The sequence below is a fragment of the Stylophora pistillata genome, chromosome 6, assembly GCF_964205215.1.
Source record: "Stylophora pistillata chromosome 6, jaStyPist1.2, whole genome shotgun sequence".
NCBI lineage: Eukaryota > Metazoa > Cnidaria > Anthozoa > Scleractinia > Pocilloporidae > Stylophora > Stylophora pistillata.
This window is the reverse complement of record NC_142524.1, coordinates 27,566,952-27,592,493: the sequence shown is the minus strand read 5'-3', so window position 1 is coordinate 27,592,493 and position 25,542 is coordinate 27,566,952. Positions and strand designations below refer to the sequence as shown.

The 25,542-nt window shown below is 39.4% G+C and overlaps 3 protein-coding genes and 1 pseudogene across 3 annotated transcripts; 2 read left to right on the top strand and 2 right to left on the bottom strand.

The window, feature by feature from the left end:
* Positions 1–88: 88 nt before the first annotated feature.
* Positions 89–6,612, top strand: LOC111334935 (uncharacterized). Its single transcript, XM_022940746.2, has 11 exons — positions 89–422; positions 1,223–1,360; positions 1,914–1,936; positions 2,062–2,093; positions 2,364–2,421; positions 3,236–3,335; positions 4,130–4,241; positions 4,321–4,363; positions 4,606–4,676; positions 5,785–5,893; positions 6,266–6,612. Exons 1-11 carry the CDS (start codon positions 215–217, stop codon positions 6,494–6,496), a joined length of 1,125 nt encoding a protein of 374 aa, XP_022796481.1. The 5' UTR covers positions 89–214; the 3' UTR covers positions 6,497–6,612.
* An 8-nt stretch (positions 6,613–6,620) lies between these two features.
* Positions 6,621–13,967, bottom strand: LOC111334934 (transforming growth factor-beta-induced protein ig-h3). The gene is made up of 8 exons (XM_022940745.2): positions 13,561–13,967; positions 11,645–11,728; positions 11,407–11,486; positions 10,812–11,140; positions 10,130–10,402; positions 8,950–9,157; positions 8,142–8,458; positions 6,621–7,557 (listed from the first exon to the last, which is right to left on the bottom strand). The coding sequence occupies exons 1-8, from the start codon at positions 13,815–13,817 to the stop codon at positions 6,940–6,942; spliced, it is 2,166 nt and encodes a 721-aa protein (XP_022796480.2). The 5' UTR covers positions 13,818–13,967; the 3' UTR covers positions 6,621–6,939.
* Positions 13,968–14,847: 880 nt separating this feature from the next.
* On the top strand, positions 14,848–16,584 carry LOC148729228 (uncharacterized). Its single transcript, XM_088725926.1, has 2 exons — positions 14,848–15,123; positions 15,377–16,584. Exons 1-2 carry the CDS (start codon positions 14,978–14,980, stop codon positions 16,284–16,286), a joined length of 1,056 nt encoding a protein of 351 aa, XP_088582052.1. The 5' UTR covers positions 14,848–14,977; the 3' UTR covers positions 16,287–16,584.
* Positions 16,585–17,404: 820 nt separating this feature from the next.
* LOC148729227 (uncharacterized) lies at positions 17,405–24,140 on the bottom strand (annotated as a pseudogene).
* Between the last annotated feature and the right edge of the window lie 1,402 nt (positions 24,141–25,542).

The window sequence follows — 25,542 nt, the reverse complement described above, 5'->3', positions numbered from 1 at the left end:
AAACGCCCTGGTTGCTAATCATCTGAAATACTTTGTTGATAGTAACACAATACTTATTTTTACCAATGCTATTTCCACTGAGCAAAGATCGCTGGCTCACAATTACGGAGCAGAGCCCTTACCACTAGTACCATAGAGAGAGATTAGTCTTAAAATTGATGCGGAGCAGAATATTGTTCGAGACCAAGGAAATCGATGAGCAGAAAATAGAGTGATGGAATTGTTTTACTGTCAGTTTTTTCTGTGGTCTGTGTTGGAGTTATGTCAGTTCGGAAGCACTCTCTCTTATCCATCGGAATGTATTCTTCCGTTTCCGCGTAGTTACGTGGTCTATCACCTTGGCGAGCAAGAAACTATTGATATTGATGGAAAACTGGACGATAAGGCGTGGGCACTTGTATCCTGGACAGAGGATTTTATTGGTGATTAGAATATATATTTCTTTTAAGTTGATGTTTCCGTCGGTTTGACATAAAATGAAGACCGTGGAATTTGTCGCAACTTGTCCAGCTGAAATCGTTCTACGGCTAGATCTGAGTTTGTAAAGTGCAGTCTAGGTAGACAAGGCAGTATTGAATTTACACACAGACTGCGTAACGGGCATTAATGTCCTTCTGGTTAAGAAATGTCGCATTTGAGTATTGTTAAAGATCATCCCAATAGTTATGAACTCGGTCATGTGACAGTTTAGGCATAAAACTAGTACTGCATGCTTGAGGTTCAAAGTATCTGCTGGATTTGATTAATGAGCATAACTACTCTAACCTTGTGCAAAGTGAAAACAGCCGATCTTACGGTGATGGTGTAGAACAACTCCCTGAAAAAGTCAGTCAGGAGACAGTTGACTGACAGATAATTAAAAGGCCACTGACATGCTACTGACAGGTTACGAATTGGCAAAATATATCAGAGATTGAATTAATGGCAACAAAAAGTCTGAAATCTCAGTTGATAGCTTCCCAAAAGTCCATGGACTGTCAGCTTACAGGTTTTTTCACAGAGTTGTTCGTCAAATTGCGATCTTAAGGCAGAGATAGAACTTTAATATTAATGACTGAGTTTGGAAATTTAATTCCATTATAGGGATAGACATCTATGCCAGGGAGCTAGAGAGGAACATGAGATTAATGTAGTGAACCTAGAATGAGGAAATTAGAGAAAACACAGTGCTAACATGTACATTAGAACTGAAAGCTCTGTTTTTATGTAATTTGCATAATAGATATTCAGGGAGCAGATTGGAAAAAACCTCGCTTCAGAACACATGCCAAAATGAGGTGGGATGACAAGTATTTGTACATTGGAGCATTTCTTCAGGAGACTGATGTCTGGGCAAATCAAACGAAACATGATTCAGTAGGTAAATATCAGGAAATGTTAAATCATTGTAACATTTTGGTACCACACTCAAATTGATTCTGCGTACACGTTGAAAGAATAATCTTATTTAATATTACAACTCAGTGAAGAGGAGCATTAGGATTGGTCAATATAGCAGGCTGTATCTCACTGTACAGCCCCCTAAATTCAAAAGTTTGTTTGAATTGACATCTCCCTCTATTTGAACTCACAGATATAATAGATATTGTTATTTACTAGCCCTATTTTCTTGGTCTGTGGTGTAAATTATGGAATCTCATTTTCTCTGCCCTGATTTATTAGGCCTGCTTACTTTGCACTTGGGCTATAAATCTGAGCAGAAAAAACTGGGTTGGTTACTTACATTACAGACCTCAAACTCGGTTAGTAAGAGGTATGTAGATATGTTGTGGTTTAATCACATCCCTAGTGGAAAAAGTATTTTCTGTTGTTTTATACTGGTTACCAGTTTTGATGATAAACCACCATTATAAACAATACCAGTATAGTCAGCAATGCAATCAATGAAGTGTATATCTTTTATTCATTTGCAGTGTTTCTTGATAATGACTTTGAGGTAAGATTTTCAGTGAATTTCATAGTTAAATATTCCAAAATTTACTCACCTTTACTTGTAACTTAGCAATACAGAAAGATTTAAAGGAGACATGTCTGTATTTGTTCACTTGTAAATATTTTCAGGTCTTCATGGACCCAGATGGGGACACTCATTGGTAAGTTTGAAAGTTCATGATACTTGTTTTCAGTATAAAACTGAAAAGGAAACAAAGCACTTTGATTGGTCAATTCAGGTAAAAATTTTCTCAACTCTTCTTACCCTTGTTTGGTAAGTGTTTTTTAATGCATATTGTTTTTGGTAAGGACACAGTGTTTCCAACATGTGTTAATTGTAATTATTCAATTCTCACTTTAAGAATTAAAAAATTTTTTATAAGTAATGCTTACAGTTTGCTTGTTAACAAGCCATTATTGTTTTCTGTCAGGTACAAAGAATTTGAAATAAATGCCATAAACACAACCTGGGATCTTGAATTGAACAAGGTATTTTAGCCAGGATTATTTTTACAATGAGAGTTAAAAACAGGTAGAAAGGAAACCAATAGTTCAGTTCCAATATGTATGCCGCATTAACATAATGCTTGTAAATGTTGGATTTCCTGTGCACTTAAGGCCCAGTCTCTGCCAAGGTTTTGTCATTCAACACTGCTAAGGTCAAACCTTAGCTCATGTGTGTTTTTATCAATTGTTATTTTTGCCTTAAGTTTATGTCTCGGATAATTTTCATTTAAGTAGACACACATCAAGGGAATAGAACATTATGGATCATTAGTAATATTATAATGGCAATTTTCAACATTAGGGATGTCCATTAGGACACTTGCATGAAAGGATTTCTCATATGGTATTGTTTTTGAACAGTGTGCTGAGCATAGTTGATAGGATCTAATAAAACATGGGATTGAAAATGAATTGAGGGCTGTTTCAATACCTCTGGTTCATAAATCATCAAATTCTCATCTCTTGTCTGTGAAATAATGCATAATAACTAATAATAATAGTAATTAATTTATAGTGCACTTTTTGACATGTAATGATCAAAAGCACATTACACTTGTCAAATTGTAGGAATTAAAACGTACATTGTATATATATATATATTATATGTATATACGAAGAAAAGAAAATGTATACATACATTGTATAGACCACTTTTACCTTTGTTCCCTTTAATTTGGGAGGTAAAGGGTTTGCTTACTATGGGAAATGTTTGGTGGCTAAAAAACTGTATTACTCAATAGATTGATGAAAGCTAGACATAGAACAGTCTTATGTTAATGTATAAATTTCTTTGCAGCCATACCTGAATGGTGGGACACCAAATAGCAGTTGGGAGATGCCAAATATGAAAAGTGCTATTTATGTCTCAGGGCCTGTCGACGATCCTTCAGTTAAAGGTGATTTAAGATATATTATAATGTGTCAGAGGTGTAATTATTAATTAACTGTAATCTATTTCTGGCCGTAGTCTTCTTTTCAGAGCTGCCATTGACCAAATGATGATAATGATTTCAGCTTTGCATTGATTGGTCGAGAGGTTTTAGTGAGTTTTTAGACCAATCACAGAGCTTTGTTTAACACTTTACACCCTAACCTCAGTTTGTGTATTCTCCATACTGATCTCCATATGTTCCTTAAGGTGCTGAAAAGAATTTCAGGGTCTGTACGGGTCCTGGGAAACCTGGAAAGTCCTGAGACATTATTTTGACATTTTCCCGGACTGGAAAGTCCTAGAAAGTCCTGGAAATCTGCCTAAATGAAGCAATAAAGTTTCCAGAATCAACGTTTTAATAAATTTATGAAGACCGTAAGGGGAATTGATCTTGAAATCGTGGGGAATGAGAGGATTTAAGATGAAATTTGGAGTCCTGGAAAAATCAACTCAAGTCCTGGAAAAGTCCTTGAAATTTGTTCTGAAAAAGAGGGATGAACATTGAATTTGTTTTAATGATCAAATTCCTCTTCAGTTAGTGATCATTCCCTTTAATCTCGTGGCCTACATGTTTGATTCAGGGGTGATATTGTAAGGAGAAATTAGATGTTAGACACTCTTAGAGTCAAAGGGTTATCAAAACCAATGCAATCTTGCATTACTTTCCGCATTTATTCGGGAACTGTCTTATTTTTTGTTGACGTAACAGCTAATGTGATTTCTTGTGTTCTTTTTATATCTTCATGTCTTACATTTAAGATAAATTCTGGACTGTTGAGTTAGCTCTTCCCTTCAGCAACCTTGTGGATCACAGTCCTACAGCATCAGCTCCACCAAGGAATAAAGATCAATGGAGGATTAACTTTAGCAGGTTGTTGTCAGGGGTGTACTCCTGTGTTTTCAGGCAAGACACTTAATTGGTAAATGACACTCTGTGATTTTTCTTTTAGGGTTGAATGGCATGTAAGGGATGTCAGTGGACATTATGAAAAGGTTGGTGTTCTTCTTCACTTAGTACAGTGTTGTGATATCATAGTGATATTGCCCCTAACAAAGACCAACAGTATACTAACTAAAATCTCATGATCAATCATTGATAGTGACTCTAAAGTAAGAAAAATAATGGATTGATCATATATCTTCAGAATTATCTTTAATAATGGATACACCTTCAGCAAAAACAACCGAAACATGGGATACCATTTAATTTGCAATTTACGTTTCTCTTTGTACAGATTCCAAATGTCCCTGAAGATAACTGGGTGTGGTCATCACAAGATGCTATCAACATGCACCTTCCTGAGAGGTTGGCACACTCACACTTAGGATAACAGAGTGTCCTAAAAAAGAAAGAAAAACAAACACACGAACAGAAGTCTTCGTAGGATGAATTATCTCTAATTTTCGAGACGTCGAGCGCAATACTTTAGGCTGTTTTTTATTTTAGGCGAGATCTCCCTGTTGCTTCAACCCAACGCGGATAGTGGATTGATTCTATTCTGTTTTAAATTACGCGTAAAACCAAAACCAAAGTAATCGCAACAACCAATCAGAACGTAGGAAAATATCACAAGAACACAAGGAGCCAATGAAAACTCAGAGGAAAAACAAGCGAACTGCTCAAAGCGCGGGAAAACACAAATGGCTAGGTCGCAGTTGGTTTTCAGTTTTGAATCTGATTGGCTGAGAAGGTGACGCGAGTTTTGTACACCAATCACCGAGCGAAGTAAGACAAACGCGAAGCAGTCGCGGATCACTTCTGGCGCTCCCTCTTCACTTTCCAAAAGCAGCTATTCTGAATCGCATTTAAGTGCATAAAACTGTTTAGTTCCTAATGCATACCCATTTTACATTATGAATGCTCAGTTTGTAGAGAGTTAGAATGCAGAAGAGTAGTTCCGGTACTGCCGAGAAAAGTTCAAGCCTCTCGAATAGTTCTCAGGCGTAAACAGCTACGCATAGGACAATATTTTCTCGCAATTTTATGTCGAGAGTAATCCGGGAATGCATCGGTTTTGCTTTATTTTGTTCTGTGATTGGTCCAGGAAACGCGCGCCGCTTTCCCTACCAATCAGATGCAAAATAAACACAAATGACGACTTGGTTGCCCGCGTTTTCCAGCACCTTAGGCTGTGTGACTGTACTTGCTAGTACTTACTTACTTCTAGTTTTCATCGCCTCCTCAGCATATTTTCCTTTCTTCTGATTGGCCGTCGTAATTACTTTGGTTGGTTTTACAACTGTCAGTGGTAAAGCGCTTGATTGTTACAGTAGACGCATGCATGCGTTTTCGAAGAGACCTTCTCAACTGATGAGATGTCATGCATGCAGACTTCTGGGAACATTTCAAGCTGCCCTAGTTTTTTCTTTTTAACTTTTTCCTTTCATTTGTGATAGTTTTGTTTCATCCACAGGTGGGGCTTCATTCAGTTCAGTACGGATGCTGTAAATAAAACTGAGTTTGTTCGCACGCCTAACTGGCCAGTTTATTCCGGGTTGGTAATGTTGTACGACGCGGAGAAGGTAAACGTAACTTGTATTATCCTTTCTATTTTATATCCGGTCAGTCTGTTTTTAACTCACTATCTCTTCTTAAACTTTCCGTAATTGAAACCTTCACCGTCAGGCAATCGGGAGCGGGGAGGGGACGGGAGGGAAGGGAGCTGGTATAGTGTCCGTGAATGATAAAACACCTTCACCTGTATCCAGTGTATTACTCGTCATGAATCGCTCTCAGCAAGTTGTACCCAAAACTCTCCTATTTTTACCCCTTTTTTCTCATTTGATACAAAGAAATTGCTACTCGCGAGGATTTTTCCTAGCATTTGGAGCATCGGGACATACTAGACGTTACGCTTTTCTCTCTCTCTCTTTTTTTTTTTTGTTATCTCCTAGAAATTTATGGCCGTGAATGGTTACTTCACTGCCAACCTAACTCAGCTCGAGATTCCCGCCGCTCTGAGATCTGGGCAGTGCTCTTATGAGCCTGCGGTACAAGTCGAGAAAAGCTACAACTTCGAGGCAACAGTAAAGCCACTGAATCAGCGGCTTTCTGTTGGACACATTCGCGACGACCGCCTTATTTGGTTTAGTGATGGAAACCGCCATCTTGAAATTGAAATTTAGAACTGGTACATCGAGTACGTAGTCAAGAAAATTCCTGGGCGTCAGAGGTGCAACTGAGTCAAAAAAAAAAAAAAAAAAAAAAAAAAAGAAAGAAAGAAAGAAAAAAAGAAAGAAAACAGAGCAGTCGATTTACAGACTTTAATACTCGAGGAAAAATGTACGATAGAAATGTTACACTGAATATACAGTAAGGTATTGCTATGAGCGATCATATTGAAAAATGTGAAAAAAATGAAAAAAAAATCAATGTTACAAAACACGGTGACTAAAAAACAAAGAACCGAATATAGTACAAGCAACAAATGTTGCAGAAGAATTCAAAATTACAAAATTTTGTAGTCTAGTAAAAAAAACTTTTACGATACATAAAGTCACCAGAACTGCGAACTACAAGGGTGAAGTTGTCAAATTTTTTGTCAAAGTGAAGAAATTCCTGGATGTCATCAGTGGTGTCGATGTTTTTTACCGCGACTCGCTCGGTAATTGTGAACCCCACGCCTCCATTTGCGGAATTCCTGTGGATACAGTTGTAATACGTCATCGATCACGTGAACAACGCCGTTTGTGGCAGGTAGATCCAGGTCAATAATGCGCATGTTATTTACGTAAACTCGTCCGTTCCAGGCATAACGGATCCTGAGAACCCCACGGGCCATGGAAAACACGGAGAAGTGGTTGCTAAAGAACGACCAATAGCTGAACTTGCAGTGAATACCGCAAGTGTACAGTGTTCCATTCACCATGTGATGTTTAAGAACTTCTGTCAGCTCTTCAGGGAAAGCGAGAAGACTCTCCATTGATCCAGGAGATTTGAGCTCCAGATTGGCAAACGCCCAGTCCGTCGGCGCGAAAAGAGTCAACGATGCCGCGGGATTCTGGAGGACTGGTACGAGCGCGGTTGTGTTAATGGCTTCTACTAAGGTAACGAAGCGAGGGTCGGAGTTGATGAGTTCGTAAATCGTTTTGCTCGGCGGCAACAGGACTTTATTAATAACATGGATGACGCCGTTGCAAGCCTCGATGTTAGCTTTGGTCACACATGCGCCATTCACGGAATGTACCTACAAACATGAGTAGCGATTCGAAACAAAAAGTAAATTACTTAAAAGCTACGCTATTCCCCTGTAAAGCAACGTCATTCATTCATGAGACCCTTCTTATCTTACCCAGACCCTCCATGTAAAGTCATGGTTATTAAAATTGCACAAAAGGTTTAAGGGTACGAGAGCAACTCCCCCATTTGAACTGATCGACAAATCCCTTATGGTTGTATGAAATACATCTGGGCCGAGTTGTTCGAAGCATGATTCGCTTGTATAATAATCCAGGCTCGACTTTCAAGCCGATTTACCCAAGATAAATTATCATTGGGTTCTAAAAGCCTGGCCATTTACTCTAATGAATTCTGTCTTCAAGAGACGATAGTTGGTAATCCTTTCTTTGTTATTCTCGCTTTGGAATGAAAGAAAGAAGTTCACTGGCGGAAAACTCTAAAAGACTACACCAGAAAAAGGCTGACCTTAAAAAAGTACATTTTGTCGCCCATGGAGAGAAAAAAGAAAGAAATTTGAAAACCAAACAAACCGCAAACTAAACATTATTTCCGTGGCATTCAACGACAGCAATTAATGAAAGTAAAGCATACCTTTCCATATCTAAATGAATTCAGTCGCAGTTTCTTGCCTTCGCTGACAGAAATCACCATGTTATCCTTACCAAATTCGTAAGTCCACTTTCTCTCGGTAAGCAAGTGATAGGCAAGCAGTTGTTTAAGCTTTGCGGGATCGTCCCGTAATTCCTGCTTGGTTGATTCGGGTAAAGCCTCGAAAGCTTTGTTAGTGGGGGCGAACAATGTAAAAGGTCCCTTTTCTTCCCTCAAGGTGTCAGAGATGCCGGTAAAGTCGAGGTACTCAACGAGTGTTGAAAGGTTCAGCACCTTCGTCACTTCCAAGAGGTTCATGGCTACAAGAAGAAGGGAAATAAATGTTCGAGATATGTTTACCATTAAGCAAAGTCAGTGATGAAAATACACGAAAATCAGCTTAGAGAATTTGTCTGTGATTCGCGTCCTTTGACTGAATCGTTTAAGATGTGTTTGTTCATTGTGCCTGTGAGAAGTGAAGCTCTAAGGATTGCATGACCCTAATGTCAGCTTTCGGGCAATTCCTCTCGATCTGCCAAACGCGGACTAGCGGGACGGAGGAATGAGTGGAGGATCAAAATCCCCGAATCCATGGCCTTAATCCTAGTTTTCCATCCAAACTCTCGCTCTTCGCTTTCCCAAGGAAGCCGCTTTCGCTAGCTCCAGGTATTTAGGCGAGACGGACCTCTCGTATTTAAACCCTCGTGCATGGCAGAGTTGCGTGGCAATAAGACTGCAAAAATTCAAAAGTTCGGCACATATTGGCTAAAGACCGAAGGCGATTTCTAAACCTAAAAAGAACACACCGTACCAGAAACGGGCATGAGAACTTTGCCAATGATATGAACGACACCATTGTTACCACTGATATCCGCCTCTGTGACGCTAGCGTCATTAACGAGGATCTCCTCCCCCTTAATTCTAACATCAATGAAGTGTCCCTCGACAGTGGTGAATCGCCTGTTTTCCAGTGCAGCTGAGTAGATTGACTTGGGTAGCATGTGGTATTTAATGAATTTCTGCAACAGATATTACTAAGCTCTTAGATTAAAACTGACTAACTTGTGCCATTTGGGCACCACATGTTGTTAATTTTTTTTTTTTTTTTGTGACGGTTCCAATAACGAAAAGATAATGCATACCTGCGTTTACATCTAGAAAAATTAAGCTTTTGTTTTTCATAATCATTTTTTTCTTTTTTCGGAATCCGTGTCCAATCTTCCCATACTTCACTAAAGTAGGTTAATCTCTCCCCTTTTACGCTTTAACTTCAGGAGAGAGACTGGTATCAAAATTCTTCTTACAGCATCATTCCGAATCAAACATATAAGTTATGAGAATCATACAGGGAATGATCACTAACTTTAGAAGCTCTTGATTGTTAATCAAATTCTCCTTGTCAGTAACTATTGGAAATGTAAAGAGAACAGTATGGAGAATATAGGAAATGATGTGCGGATGTAAACGGTTAAAGTATGAAAACCCTGATTCACAATCATTTCCTAAATCTTTAGCTACCATGATCTAAGTCCCAACTCTCCCTTCTAGCCTCTGCACATATCCTCGTTAATGAATAAAGAGGGTAACTTTCCAAAGAGACAGTGGTGCTGCATCGGTGGCGGTAACAAGGTAATTTGGTTTTATCAACTGAGTTGACAGTGTAAACTGGCCACCGTAAAGAGTTTCAAAGCTGACTAACTTGTGCCATTTGGGCACCACATGTTGTTAATTTTTTTTTTCTGTGACGGTTCCAATAACGAAAAGATAATGCATACCTGCGTTTACATCTAGAAAAATTAAGCTTTTCTTTTTCATAATCATTTTTTTTCCCGAGCGTTAGCCCTTCGACACTCCTTGTAAACGAAACAAGAAAATTGGATTTCACATCAGTACCTAGCTGATAAATTTGTCTTTTTCTCATATCATTTTTGCTGGATAGAGTATTGAGTTAACTGTTAATTACGTCTAGGAAGGAAAAAATTCAAACGAACCCCAACGCATTCCTCATTGGAAAGTAGTGTCTCCAGTCTCTCGCGGTCCATCACTTCAAAGGCTTTATCAGTCGGTGCAAACAAAGTTATGTTGGTGAAGTTCATTGCGGCATTCTCGATCATCTGTGAGAATATACTGAAGTTTGGATTGCTTTTCAAAATGTCTCCAATGCTATCAGATGCTGGACTCAGAACTCGGTCAATAATGTGAATGATACCATTGCTTGCTCCTTCGTTTGCTACAACGATTTCTCCTCCTTGAATAACAATTGTCTGTCAAAAAAGGTTTGAATGAAAGGCATGTAATGAAAAAATTACACAGGGCAATATAAAAGGGGAAAGGAAATAAAACGAAGTAGCGAAATAGAAGTAGGAAAAGACAAATTTAGTCAAAAGGAAAAAGGAACGAACGATGCGATATAAACCCAACGCACGCCATGGCTCATGGCCTATTTGTTTGCCTACTTCCGGTTGAGTTATCAATCATGTGGTGCTGCATGTAAATTATTGGATTAACGAAGGAGCGAAAGAACGTAGGAACGAGGGAACGAAAAAACGAGGGAACAAAGTAACGAAGGAACAAAGGAGGGTAGGAACCAAGGAAAAAAGTAACGAAGGAACAAAAGGAAGGGAAGGAAGAGTGAAAGGAAGGAGAAACGAAATCTGACAACGTTTCGATTACCTGTCCTTCGTCCGCCACATTGATTCTCAACTGTGAGCCGTCAAGTGCAGTTATCTTTTGGTTGTCTTTCATTACCTCAGTAACAATCTTACCAGAAGCTATGTGCAACAGCAGCGTTTCGCGAAGTATCTCCTTATTACTTTTCAACTCTTGTAGAATTTCTGGTTTCAGTGAAGAGAATGCTTGGTTGGAGGGAATAAAAGCTGTATACCGTTTACCAGACTCCAGCAGCTCAGAGGAGAGACCAGATATCTTCATTAAATTGGCAAATTCACTTAAACTGAGGGATTCAGCCACTTCAACTATGTCCTTGTCCGACGTGTAGAGCTCTGGAAAGAAAATACATATGACAAAATCAATGAGGAGAATCTACAAATTAATGATATAGCAAAGCACATTTCAAATCAGCATCGAAAAGCGCTTCGCTTTTTGATTGGCCGAGAAACATCTACCATCCTTTGGACCAATCAGACGGAAACCTAAGCCAGTTGTGTCCAGGTCACGCGCGTCACTCAATTTTTTAACTCTACTTCGCTTCCTAATGTTCCTATTGAGAAGTTTACTTTGCAGGCTTCTGTCAATGGACTGCACCTACCTTTTGGACATCCGGGACGTCCATTCTCTCTAGCATATCCGGGACAACAACGATATTCTGTCAGAAAATGTTGCTCGGTTCTGCGTAGCAGGAGATAAAAAAAAAGTTCAGCTGGTCAATATACGATAAGTTTACTTCCGAAAGAATCAATCTTACGCCACAAAATTACAACAGTTTTCCACAATTTAATCACTTCTAGTAAACGCAAGAACTGATGAAATAGACGAGGCAACTATACCTGCACTGCAATCTTCGTTTTCCGGGTATTTTTCTGCATTTTCGAAATATTCCTACCGGAATTTTGTGTGTACAAACATTTGGCCTAACAAGGAAAAGAGAAGAACAGAAGCGGACAATGTCGTAATTTGAATAATTAGAAAAGTACGTGATTTTGTTAGGTAGTTGGCACGTTGGAAATTTTTCGAAAGTTAAATACTTCAGGAGGAAAATATTTTGAATCCAATGGATTAATTTCCACAAGAAGGATTCAACAGAAGCAAACAGAAAGTAAGCTTTAGAAGGTAAAAAGTTCATTTCAGTGAGAAAAAAATTGAAATTTTCAAAGAGCTTCTCCGTGTTGAGTGACTTCACGACACACGTGCCGCTGTAAGGAAATTTTTTTAATATTCATAGCTCATAACCTTTTTAACCTCAACTTTTGGATTTCATAGCAGGCCATCAATTGATAAGCTCGATGACCAGCCGCCGTTTGGGAACCTGAGCCCGCGCTCCTGCCCGAAGCGGTGGATGGCTGCTCGTACGTTCAACCGTCTCTTCTTGGCAAGGAACGAAAAAGATCGAACCCAAGAGAGCGGCGGAAATCGAGCCTAATCAATTGATCGAAGTAGTATTTCGAAAATATGAATTGTAAATACACAAGGAACCTAGCTTGCAGAGGAGGCGTCATTTTGGAGGTTTTTTTCTCTTGGTATCATCATTGTTTTTTTTTTTTAAGCGAGTGTGGGCAAGTGCAAAGAGCTTGTCGTACGTCCGAGGAGGGGCACTTGCACAGTAGAGAAAACCGAATGCGTTTTCATCCACCCCATCCCCTTCTAATACTGTGGGGCGGGCGCGGGCGGGGTGTCAAACTGCACTTCCGAGGGCAAAAGGTGTGTGTAATTCTCATCAGTTAACAGCTGTTGTTGCGCAACACTGTGCAGAGATAGAAGTCACTCGAGAAGCGAAGAGATACTGCGCTCCCCCCCCCCCTGTAAAAAGATCTTGGGGTAGGAGACACGGTAAGAGGGGAAGAGGAAAGTTGCGGCGACGGTGGTCATAAGCCGAATCGAACTGAAATAGAAAGATCTTCCATGCATCACACAGACCGTGATGGTTTTAAGCAGCTTAGCTCAGATCTATCGGTAACAACAGATTCTCAGAGCAAACCCTAAGGAATATCACAAGGGTCAAGAGAAGATTGATTTTCCAGCTTTCATAATGAAATAAATAAGAGTGAAAACGTGACCTTCATGTTGAAATGCGTAGGTGAACACTTATACAGATACCCTATGGTCTCAGGAGAAGCTCTTCCGGTGTTGACAAACAAAACAATTATCATTTTCATACCCTACGCAAGATATAGATGGTGTAGTTGTGCAATTTATGATAAGAAAGGCAATTTTACATAAAGGCTGAGTTGACCATGTTTGTGTATAGATTTAATTTTCTTTGATGATTGCGTGGTGAATTTTAAAGACCTTTAATATAATGCATTAAGCCCACACAAAAATTTGTCATGGTTTTTATCGCTGCCAAATTCCACAAATCTTTTAGATATTACCATCATAACAATAACCATTCGAAGATCCCCATAATCGATTTGAAAGAAGATTTTATCGTACTCTTTATAGCCCCAGAGATAAAACTAAGAGTGATCTTCTTATTCATATTCTTTGGACGATTTCAGAGAGAGGAAACGAAAAGCATTAAGATTTAAAAACCCTGTATAAGTGTGATTTGTTGAAGGTTGGACAGCGGAAATAACAAGGCACGGAAAGGGCGACCTATGGTTCAGCCCTACAACTGATGAAGAACAAACTCCTTAATATTTTCACTGACGTTAGTCGTCATTAGAGTACTAACTCGTGCGCTATCATGCTGCACTCGTCAACACGAACAATCTTTTCCTTTAACAGTAACGGCATTTTCACTTACCCGTCAGCGTTTGGAACAAGTTCTGGTTTTTGTTGCCCAGATGGAATACCTTCGCTTTGACCGACTTCTCCGAGTTTTTCCCACCAATCCTCCCAGTAATGCCGCCATTTGTAGGGACTCCACCAATTGGACGATTCACTCTGTTTAAGGGATAAACTAAAAGCGAAAAAACACAGGAGAAGCAGCTTCGCCATATTATTTTGGGCCGCTTGTGCGCTGTTCACTAGACCGTCTGGAAACGTAAGGAATGAACGCATTAAATGTAAACTGCACTGTCAGAACAATCCGTCAATCAAGAGTCACACCAGATGTCAATGAGTGAACCAATTAAAAGAAAGATAAACTCCATAATGATTACATGACCCTGATGGTGCATTTTAGCGTCCGGAGCGATTCTTAGGGTACTTCAGGGAAGGTCGTCCAGTCGATAACTGCAACTGGGGTAGGACGCCTATTATATAATACAATACAATAGTTTACTAACACTCCCCTGGTGGGGCTTTTTGGTGACAATAAATATAATCTCTTTTAGAACAGCAGAGTGTGCGAAACAAAACGTTGATGACGGTTTATTTAAAAAATAAATCATAACAAAAACTTTCAAAGTAACAAATGTTAATTGAATATTAACCTAATAATGGAAGGGGAATTTCGAAAAGCACTGGTCTATTCAACTTCTCTAGCTTCAGTGTAGCTTTCGTCATTAACAAAGTCAACAAAGCTTTCGGGTCAAGCATCTTCCAAGTTTCATTTGGTAATTCGAATTTGACAGAATTAATTCTGTCAAAAGGAACATTGTCGTATGATTTGCTTACGGCTTGCTGTAGTGTCATCGAGCCGTTCTTATCCTGCCTGACATGGCGGCGCTACTCTTCCTTGAAGATGTGGATGCGTGCATCCTCTGATTTATCTACAGCGACTGTCAGTCTTCAGCTCTAAAAAAATCGTTTTGTCCACTCACTATCCCACGGCGCAGGATCTACTGGACAATCTCTCTACGGCGACATATGAAACTCCTTGTTAACAAAAGGTTCTATCATATTTCCGACGGCCACGCCCACTAAAAGTTCTCACAAAAAAATTAAAATTTGGTAGTTTTGTGCTTACTATTATTTTCATGAAAATTTTCACAATTGGTTACCACCGGTTTATGAAACTTACATGTTTATTACATCTTTAATGCAGTTTTTAGTTCGAAAAACATATAACAAGTCACGGAACTTGGAAGTTTCTTTGATTAGGTCGAGTCAATTTTTAGAAATCTACTGAGCGCGCAGACCTGCCTATGAAAACTGGGGAACAGCTTCTCACTGCATGCCGGGATAGCCGTGTTACCGCCAGATTTGAATACTGTACTAATTTCCCCGTGTTTTGGTGTGCGATTCTTAAATATTGATGAAAATTTTCTTACGAACCGATGGCCTTCAAGTGTTATCAATACCTATTTTTACTGCTGCTATTCATTTCCATTGAAAGAAGTGAATCGGCTGGGTATGATTCAGGAGAGCAGGGAAGCGGTTCATCGGGTGATTCTTTTCCTTCGTTTTCGCACGAAATAAACAAGTAAGTATATAAAAATTAAATAATATTCTTGCTGTAAATTTTAATGGTGTAAAGAGTACCTTCGGAAAAGGTAGTTGAGCTCGGAAGAGGAGTAAATGACATCGAATACAAGCGCTCGCCGTTGCCGGCTCTAGAAGTACAAAATACAAGCTTCCCGGAATGTCAACACTTCTAAAGTAAGATTGTGTTACATGTTGTTCATGTTAGCGGCATTTTAAATAGATTTACCAGTGTTCCATTTTTTCCCCTTTAGTTTGCTCATTTACACCATATCGAAGGAGAACAAGAGTCATGACGATGAAGGTAACGATTTTCCTTTAGCATCTGTCATGGAGAAAATTTTGGAAGACTCAGGAGCTCATAATGTGGAAGGAAACAAACGCACTTTGTTTATTTCCACATTCCATACAGCGTTCAAGCGGGCAAGCAAATTAGGAGAAAAAGCCCTGAAGGAATTAGTTAATGGGTGGAAATTTGGACGAAATTATAAATTGAAAGTGTTCTACAACGAAGTTGACGTTTTGAAATTAAAGGGTGATTGCGATCGGCTGAGAGGTGAGAAAAGAGCTCTCGAGGAGTGCGTGACTGAGCAAGCAGCTAAACGGATTTGCCTTGAAGAGAAATTGAAAACTGCCCTGGTTAAGTCACAGAAGAAAGATGAAGAGAGCAAGAGACGCTTTAGACGTTTAGCAAAAAAGTTTGCAGGCATGTGCTCGGAAAAAAAGTCAAGAGGCCCAGCAAAGAAAAAATCTTTTCAGCAGTACACGCGACAGCATCAAGCACGCGTCGAAAAACAGATGAAGGAACAATGTCACACAACCCTGTCATTCCTTGGTTTATACAATTATGTTGCCACCAAGGTAGAAGTCTTCAATGAGGACACTGGTCAGTTAGAGACTTTTAGTCTTCTTGAAGAAGGTGAACTTCCTTTTATTGATGATACTGAAAAGGAAATGACAGACAAAGAGTTGGATGACCTTAGTATGTGGATATATTTGAAAGACAAATTTAACATCTCCAATGAAGCCTGGCGTGAGTTTTCAATTAAGGCAAAAGATATGCCAAAACTGTCCCAGATAACGAAACAGATAAACGAGTTAAATACTTCATGGAATTTGGGTTGCACTCCTGGTGAAGCAGAAGGTGTTCAGGTAAAATTTTAAGACAGCCTTCGAAAACAGTTAACAAGACTAGACCTGAAAGAAAACACAATTAAGGTAAAGCTCACTGGGGATGGAACACAGATAGGAAAGAGGTTGAAAATAGTGAACTTCACTTACACTATATTAAATGAGAAAGAATTAGCCATGTGGGAAAAAGGGAATTTGTATTTTAGCAATGGTAAAAACAACTGAAAACTATGAAAATTTACAAGAAAGTCTCTCTGATCTCAGGAACTTCATGGAATTGCTTAAAACAATTGCTGTAAATAATTGCAAATATAATATTGAGTATTTCCTTGGGGGAGACTAGAAGTTTCTGGCTTGTGTTTGTGGCCTGGGGACTGCAAACCAAAACTGTGCTTGCATATGGTGTAAGTGCCCCAGACTACAGAGGTGGGATACAAATAAGCCATGGTCTATAACTGATCTTAGTCTAGGGGCACGAAACCTGGCACAAATTAGTCAGTGTGCAAAATCAAAAAAGTTTAATCGTAAAAAGAATCCTTTGTTCCCATTATTTCCTCTTGATCATGTAGTTATTGATACTTAACATCTGTTCTTACGATTTTCTGACAATTTGATTGAACTTCTGATCAGACAATTAAGAAGACGAGATAGCATTGAGAAAAAGGTAATATTTACAGATGGATTTTTAAGAGATAAATATAGTTATTACACGACTTGGGCAGTTAGAGGGCCAATAACTAAAATCAACCAATCAAAATGCTCTATTGCCGGTCCAATATTCTCTAAGTATTGGACCGGGCACTGTCCCGAATGGTCCCGAATGATCCCGAATGATACTGCACTTGTGTCCCTTTGAACTTCAGTCGTATAATAAATCTGTTATTAACCAAGCTTGCTCGAGACCATACTGGAAGAATATCGACCCTCGGTCTTTTTTGTACGGACCGAGCTGCGCTCGGTCCGTACTGTCAAGACCTTGGGCCTATATTCTCCCAGTACAGCTCTCGCGCTTTAAAAGGCCTCGAGCCAACAGTGACACCGCGCCAGAAGGATCCAAAAGGATTCACAGTCCAAACCTCGATAAATGGTAGGACTGAGTAGTGTGGCACACGAGGAAGGACAACTTTGAGCGAAGGAAGACATACACTCAATAAAAAGTCTAAAAAGTTTAATAAAAAACGTTTCGGTCCGAGACCTTCATCAGTTGTAATACAATGACTTAAAAATTCCTTAAATAGATTTATATAGGGCGTGATGACACATATAAACAAACACAGTAATTACTATGCGAAAAATTATCACTTTAAAAAGAAATAGAAAAATTGTCGCATCCACTGAAAATGTAAAGGAACCAGCGTTGACTTGAAAGGCGAGAATTGTACTAAAATTCCCAATTAACGCTGAGACTGGGACCTTTGATGCCCGCCTAATTTGAAAAAATTCTCCGCATTAATTATAGTTTATTCTTTTTTTGGAGTGAAATTCCTGGCGCTTATTCAAGCCGAAGGGTGCCAGAGAGAACAGCTGTGCGCTCCAATATGCTTCTTTGGTAATTAGAAGTTTCTCGATGTTACCTGAATTGTTTACTGTTGCCTGCACTTGATCAATGCATTGGAATGAGAAATCGCTTAAATCATGTGGTGTTTTGTTAAAATGTACCGCTACTTCACAGGTCTTTTTCTTAGTGACCATAGCAGACTTGTGGTTGCGAAATCTAACCCTAAAGTCATTTGTTGTGGAACCAATGCATTGTAGGCGGCATTTTTTGCACGAAGCCAAATAAATTATGCTCTTAGAATCACAGGAAAGTTTCGATCGTATCTTGTAACTTTTGCCTGTTTGAAAACTTAGAAAGGAATTAGATTCAACCAAGAAGTTGCGACAAAGATCGCATCTTGTTCTGATACATTTAAAACATCCCTTGACTTCGGCAACCCCTTAGCTTTCAGTGTTGGGGCCATAACGGAATGGTGCCAACAATTCTTTAAGGTTTTTAGATCTGCGGAAGGATGCTATGATGGAATTTGAAGGAAAAAGCTCTTTTAACTTGGGTTTGGTTTCCAAAATACCTAGATGTTTTTTAATGATGCGACTTACATCAGGTAAATTTGGATTAAATGTGGTCACAAATGGGAATAATTTCCTCTTAGATCTGGCCTGAGCCCTTAGTAGATCACTTCTAGGTATGGTAGAGGCCTTACGAAACTGGCCGTCCACTAATTTGGAAGGGTAACCCTGAGTAACCAGATAACCCTTGTATTCGGTTATTCTCTTGACAAGAAAAGCTTGTTCGGAGCAATTTCTTTGTAACCTCGTCGCCACACTATAAGGGATCGCTTTGAAAACGTGTTTAGGATGAGCACTTGATGGTGGGAGATACAGGTGACTATCAGTTGGCTTAGAGTAAACGTCTGTCCTAATAAAACCCTCGACAAGATGTAGAGTTAAATCTAGCACATGGAGCTCTCGTTCGGAAAAAACTAATTCGAATTTTATAGTGGGGTACAAAGAATATATAAATTCAGTAAACTCATGCAGTGCCGGAAGGCCTTGTTGCCAGAGATCAAAAACATCATCACGGTATCGCCACCACAAAGCAGGCTTTATGTGGCCAGAGAACTTAGCCTGAAAATCTATTTCACCCATGGCAAGATCTGCATAACTCCAGGCGTTCTTAGGGCCCATGGCTGTGCCATGAACCTGTAGAAAGAAGTTTTCTCTGAAAACCGAATGATTGCTCTTCAAAAAAATTTTAACCGCTTCTAAAATGCAATTAGTGGATGGAAGCTTATTTTCTCTGGCATTCAGTGCCCTCCTCACTGCGGTAAGACCGAGTTGATTATCAATGTTAGGAAACATTGAGACAACATCCCATGAAACCAATAGAGTGCCTTCGGGGAAAGGGCCATTCCGATTAAGCTCCTCAATCCTGTTGAGCAGATCGGTGGTGTCTTTAATGAACGATGGTAATTTACGAGCCAATGGTTGCAAGTAAAATTCAGTGAAGGCCGAGAGATTTTCTACTGCCGTACCGCAGCAAGACGTGATGAGCCTAAGTGGATTCCCTGCCTTATGGGTTTTGACATTTCCGAAGGCAACTCCTGCTTTAGCTTCCTTGTTAATTATCCAATTAGCTATTTGGTTTGAAATTTCCCCTTATTTGACCCATTTGTCACACCAGCTCTCAACTAAAGTCAAATGTCTAATAGTAGGATCCTCCTGCAAGGATTTATCATGCAATTGGTTTTGAAGCTGGCCGAACATTTTATCCTCGTATTCCTCTTTCTCGATTAAAACAAAACGAGAACCCTTATCCTGCATTCGAATTACTACATCAGAATTTCTTAATTGTTTTAAAGCAACTCGTTCTCCTTTGGTTAGGTTATGCCTTGCTTGATAGAAAAAGTTCAAGTTCTGGATACCTTGACAGTGGTGGTTTCCATTTCTTTTCTTTCTGGACTTGAGGAAGGTGACTGGGTGCATTCTGATCATCGCCAGTGTTATCATCAATAAAAAATGCTGCTGTCCTCAAGCGGGCCTCAAAGGTTTCCAAATCGTCATATACACGTTGACAGTCTACATCTTTTGGCATGGGGCAAAAGGATGGTGCTTTCTTAAGTAGGTTGATTTGGTCTTGGCTAATGGACATGTTTGAAAGGTTGATAGGATCTAACTGATGTGATTCGTTAGAAGTTGTTGTGTGAGGTAACTTGCGCTTTCGACGAAAGAGGTTACGTTTCCTTACTAACCTCTGTAGCCCACAGTAACGACGGGCTTGTGTGGCAGTGTTGTTAGGTAGATCTCTTGAGTTGTTGGCAAGCAATTCCTGATCTAACGGAATTGTTTTTAGCATCTTTCTTTGCTCGCGTTCTTTTAGATTACAAAGTAAATTGGAATTTTCTACTTTTAGGCCATTCCAGATATAAGTCGCAGAGCCATTGTTGATGGATGAGAAGATCTGTTCTCTACAAGATTGAAGCTCTCGTTGTAGGAGATTTACTTTGTTCTGCGAGGCTTGAAGAACCGCAACGCAAAGTTCCTTTGAGGTTCGTTGGAGTAATTGCTTACAGAGCTTCACGAGGTCAGCATCATCGACGTTAAGTTCGTTATCCATGCAATGTTTAAGAAAAGTACAGTGGTGTTGGTATCCGGACAATTTGTCCCAGACACGTTCTGTTTGTGCTAAATTTGGATTAAAAAAAAAAAAAAAAAAAAAAATAGTGTGGACTGTGCGACACGCGCCTTGATGTTTTTGTGAATAAAACTCTGTCATCTGGCTACGTAATGTGCCCCTGGGACGCAGGACTTCGCTCAGTTATTCCTCTTATTTACCAGTTTAGGTCTTCTACAGGTGACCCAAGCTCACACAATTTGCCTACGTAAATATGTAAATATTTTTACGTTGCGCAAGGGGCGAAATATAGAGATTTGTGATAGTGTAGTCTGATCGGGTGTGTGTAATCCTGAGAAGGACTGTTGTCGGTGGTGATGACTGGCGTTTCGACGACCTGAGCGGAAGTTATTGTCAGTTGAATGATTGGTCAGTTTGGCCGTGATGTTATTGGCTGTAAGACTCAAGCGGCGTAAGTCCATCATGATTGGTCTGTTTGGATCCGTTGGTAAAGTTAGTTAATGTCGTGAGTGAGTCGTTTGTATGGTGCTGGTATTAGTTGACACCTGTTGAGGGGAGTCTGTTATAAGTTTGTAAACTAGCTTTCCAGAGTCAGTTGTTGAAAGTAGTTAATTAGTGCCGAAGGTTAGGCATCGCGCAAAGTCCCAGTCAATAGTGTGGTTCGTAAATCGATGATGTTCAGCTATGTGATTGTTGACATTACCTTTCCTCGTCGCCCGCTTGTGTTCAGTCAATTTTTTTTTGAGAGTTTTCGGTACCGTTTTATGACCGTTAAGCAGGTTTTGTTTCTTCTCCTTTGCTATCTACATAGGATGATATATTAAGGGCAAAGCACATCACGTAACATAAACAAATCTGCATATTTACGGTGGCGAATCGTGCGAGATTGGGCTAACTTTTGGGTCATCTGAGTCTTCAAAATGTCTAAGGAAAAATTAGAAATCTGGAACACTTTTTACTTGTAGTTATACATTATCACGAGTCAAGTTCTAGCGCACATAACGATCTAATTACATTTCTGTCAAAAATTCCTTTAGAGAGGGTCTATAGAGAATCTAGTAAAAGGTGCACGACATAACAAGGTAGGTTATGATACAACACGCAAAACGATCCAGTCACATTTTTTCCCGCAATCCCCCCTCGTAATTTTCGAAATATTGTAAGTGTTGTTAGTTTTCTGTTTCATATAAAATCGCATAATTGAATAAAATCTTGCATTCTGATTGGTTACAATTAACGAAGCGAGGTAACTGCGTGTTGAAAAGCGAGGGTGAGTGATGTTGCTTCGCATCTCTGGTTTCGCGCTCTGAATAAAAACAAACAATATTATTATTGCTATTTTCCTTTTTTTACTTTTTTTTGTTCAGTTATGAAACAAACAGAGCTTTGTAAACATGCCAAGCACCGTAACTGACGTTATGATAACGTGAGTAGAGACGAAAATCTTAAAGAAAAAACGAAATAGAATGTCCGAGTCTTAGAGGTTTTCATGCTCAGTTAGATTGTAGGCTTACAGACGGTAATAAAACTGAAACACAGCTAACGCGTGTATAGTATATAAATAAGGGAAAAAACCATGATAAAATAATAAAATTTACTAATTTTTCCTATTTTGCGGTCATGGTAGTGAAGCAAGCCTCAGAAATACTTCGTCCGCCCTTCGATTGAACAACGAAGAGCTTGCTCTGATATCTCTATTCCCATGCGTTGAGTGGGCGGCCACTTTAGTCACTTTTTACGGCGCTCTCATCCTAAACGATCTCCATGTTCCTGTGAATTCGGCTGTTTTTTCAACAACTTTATTGGGTTTGACTTCTAAAAAATAAAAAAATAAAAAAAAATTATATAAAAAAAGAAACACACAACAGTAGCACTTAGTACGATATTGCAAAGACCCAAAAGGGCGGGTGCGAACAGGACGCGAGGTCCCATGCGAGGCACTCCCCTATATTAAAAAGTAAATAAATAAATAAATCAATAAGTGAATAAAAAGGACAGTTTTGTAAGAAAAAGGTAATAAAATAGTTAGCGATGGCAGGGGCAGGTTCTTATCAAGGTCCAGGTACAGGTGTAACCTGCATCAAAAGAGGTCCGAAGTAAGTACATAAGATGGTCTCTATGGACCTCTCCAAAGCGTTTGACGTTATTCAGTATCCACTCCTTCTTTCAAAGCTCAAGGCCTACGGTATGGATGACAAGAATGGCGCTCTACTCAGGAACTATCTCTCTGGTAGATCTCAGAGTCAAGATAGGCGGCACCTTCTCCACCTGGAAAAGCGTTGAACGTGGGGTCCCGCAGGGGGAGTGTGTTAGGTCCAATGCTATTTAACTTCTTTATCAACGATCTCTTGTTTTACGTCAAGGGCGCCAGGCTGAACGCTTACGCCGATGATCATCAGATATACTATTCCCACGTCGACCCAGCGACAGTAGACGCATGCGTATCTCACAATGTCAAGTTAGCCAATCATTGTTACCAGGAAAATGGGATGTTAGTCAACAAGAGCAAGCACCAGGGTTTCGTTCTTGGCGAAACAGACTGTAGTTTTTCCTTCCCAGTAAAGGACGCATTAGAGATATTCGGAATGGAAACTGATAAGCTCGATTTCTCTAGTCACATATCCAACATATGCAAAAAGATCAATAAACAATTTAATGTCATGTTACGATTTCGAAAACTGATATCGAGGGACACCTTACTTACGCTTTACAGAGCTTACATTTTACCGCATTTTAATTATTGTTCCTCAGTTTGGCACTTTTGCGGGGCGCGGAATACGGATAAACTAGAGGCGCTGAATAAGAGAATACTTAGATTTATACTTAGGGATTACTTGTCGCCATATGATAGCCTTCTGGCTAAGGTCAACAGTAGTTCCTTATGTAATGGGCGTATCCAGAATTTCCTTATTTTATTGTACAAGAGCCTGTTTTTTCACTCATTCTCCAGCTTATATGAGAAGTATGTTTTCACTTCGGTCCTCTTAACTTCTTATAATCTTCGCGGTAATTACATACTGTCACTTAGAAAACCTAGAACAACTAGTTATGGCCTTAATTCATTTTCATACTTCTCAGCTAAGCTATGAAATACTCTGCCTGACTATATCCGCATGAGTGCATTTAAAGACTTTAGAAAGATAATCCATGGCCGTATCTTTGTATAGTCGCTCCCGCTTATCTCCACTTTTCTGTTAATTTCTACTGATATGTTACATAATTATATTTCTAAATACTGTGTATTTTAGTATATTTTAGTATAGTTAGTATTTTAGATCTTGTAAAAAAATATGTAAGAATATATATATATATATTTATATATAGATAATCTCCATTTTGTGTTTTCTCGAAGATATTAGCTCCAACAAGCTACTCTAAAATTCGAGATGAAATAAAGTTTATGATGATGATGATGATGATGATGATGATGATGATGATGATGAGACAATAAATTTCTTGAAGGATTCTAGAGTGGAGAAATTTGAAGGCGGCGATAGTTTACATATGTAGTTCCAGAGCTTAAAAATTCTCTTAAAGTAGGACGACTGATAGGTGCTTGTTTTACATAACAGTGTTTTAAGACTGTAGGAGGAACTGAGTCTGGTACGGCTATGGCAGGCAAAAGATGCAAAGTCTTTAACATTTAAATCAGTAAGATTGTTCAGACATTTGTAGAAAAAGACCATATCTTTGAGTTCACGGTCAAAGGTTAGTGCCAGTAGGTTTAAGGCTAGAAGCCTGTCCTTGTAGGACATTTTCCCAACACGAGTTTGTGGGATCCATCTCGTCGCTCTCCTCTGCACTCTTTCAATCTCAGTTCTAAGGGATATTTGCGACAGGGACCAAGCTTGCGTTGCATAGGACAGCTGCGATTTTACAAATGCCAGATAGAGTGTGCGCATGACTGACAGATCAGTCAGTAGAGGGCATGTGCGTTTGAGAAGTCCTAGGAGTCTGTTGGCCTTGCTGACGATGATGTGAACATGTTGGTCCCAAGAGACGGTACGTGTGACAGTAACCCCGACATCTTTCTCATTGGTGACACGCTCAAGCTAAACTTGGTTGAGGTGATAGTTGTATGTTAGGGGATTCTTTTTACGGGTCACGATTAGGACTTTGCACTTGCTGGTGTTAAAACAGATGTTATTACACTGAGACCACTCATCGAGGTTGGTAAGCGTGGTCTGTAAGGATGCAGTCGCCCACTGATTTAATGATGCGATACAATTTCGTATCGTCAGCATATAATGCGACCATAACAGCATCCACAGTTTCATCTGGGAGATCATTGATAAAGATGGTAAACTATAAGTATATATGTCGTTCGCAATAAACATAAACCTTGAGTAGTTTTTTTTTCTAATTGTCATGAGAAAAAAATTGCGTGTGTTTATGAGTCACAATTCGGCCGGATTTCACTGAACAATTCACTAAAACTTAATAAGTGGGGAGAAAAACTCGATTACGTCTCGTGTTTCTCCCTATACTTCTTTTGCGCCCTAGCCACTCAGTGTGTGCTTTAATTACTACAGAAGAGAGCACAATTATTTTGGTTACTTTACGTCACGTGGTGCAAAATCACAGGACAGTTATCATGCAATAACCCCCGTCCGCGTCGATATTTATCCTCCGATTTTTTTCCGTGAAAAAGAAACATAGTCAACACAAGAGTTTCAACTTTTCCGTTCTCGTATTTACATGGAAGGAAACCAAACTGTTTCTATTTTTTTGCTTGCTTGTGTCAATCACGCGCATTCGCGATCAGATCACCACTGGCTTTTTTTACTGTGTTTACGCGCAGTATTGCGATGTGAAAATTAATGGAAGGGTCATAAAATAAATAAACCCCGTTCTGGCTTGCTGGTATGTCGGCTGATAATGTCCTTGGCTGAGAGATTGTCCTCAAAATTTCATATTTGCCCTCGAAGCTTCGCTTCTCGGCCAAATATTCATTTTTTGGACAATCTCTCAGCCGCGGACATTATCAGCGGACATTATCAGCCGACATACCAGCCGCCCGAAGGGGTTTATTTACTACTTATTCATGTTATTCTTGGCGAACTATCTCGTTCCTGACGAATGCCTCAATAGCTAGGAGGACGGAGTGTGAGTTTCAAATTACAATATCTCGAAATTTAAACTCTTACTGATAGCTAA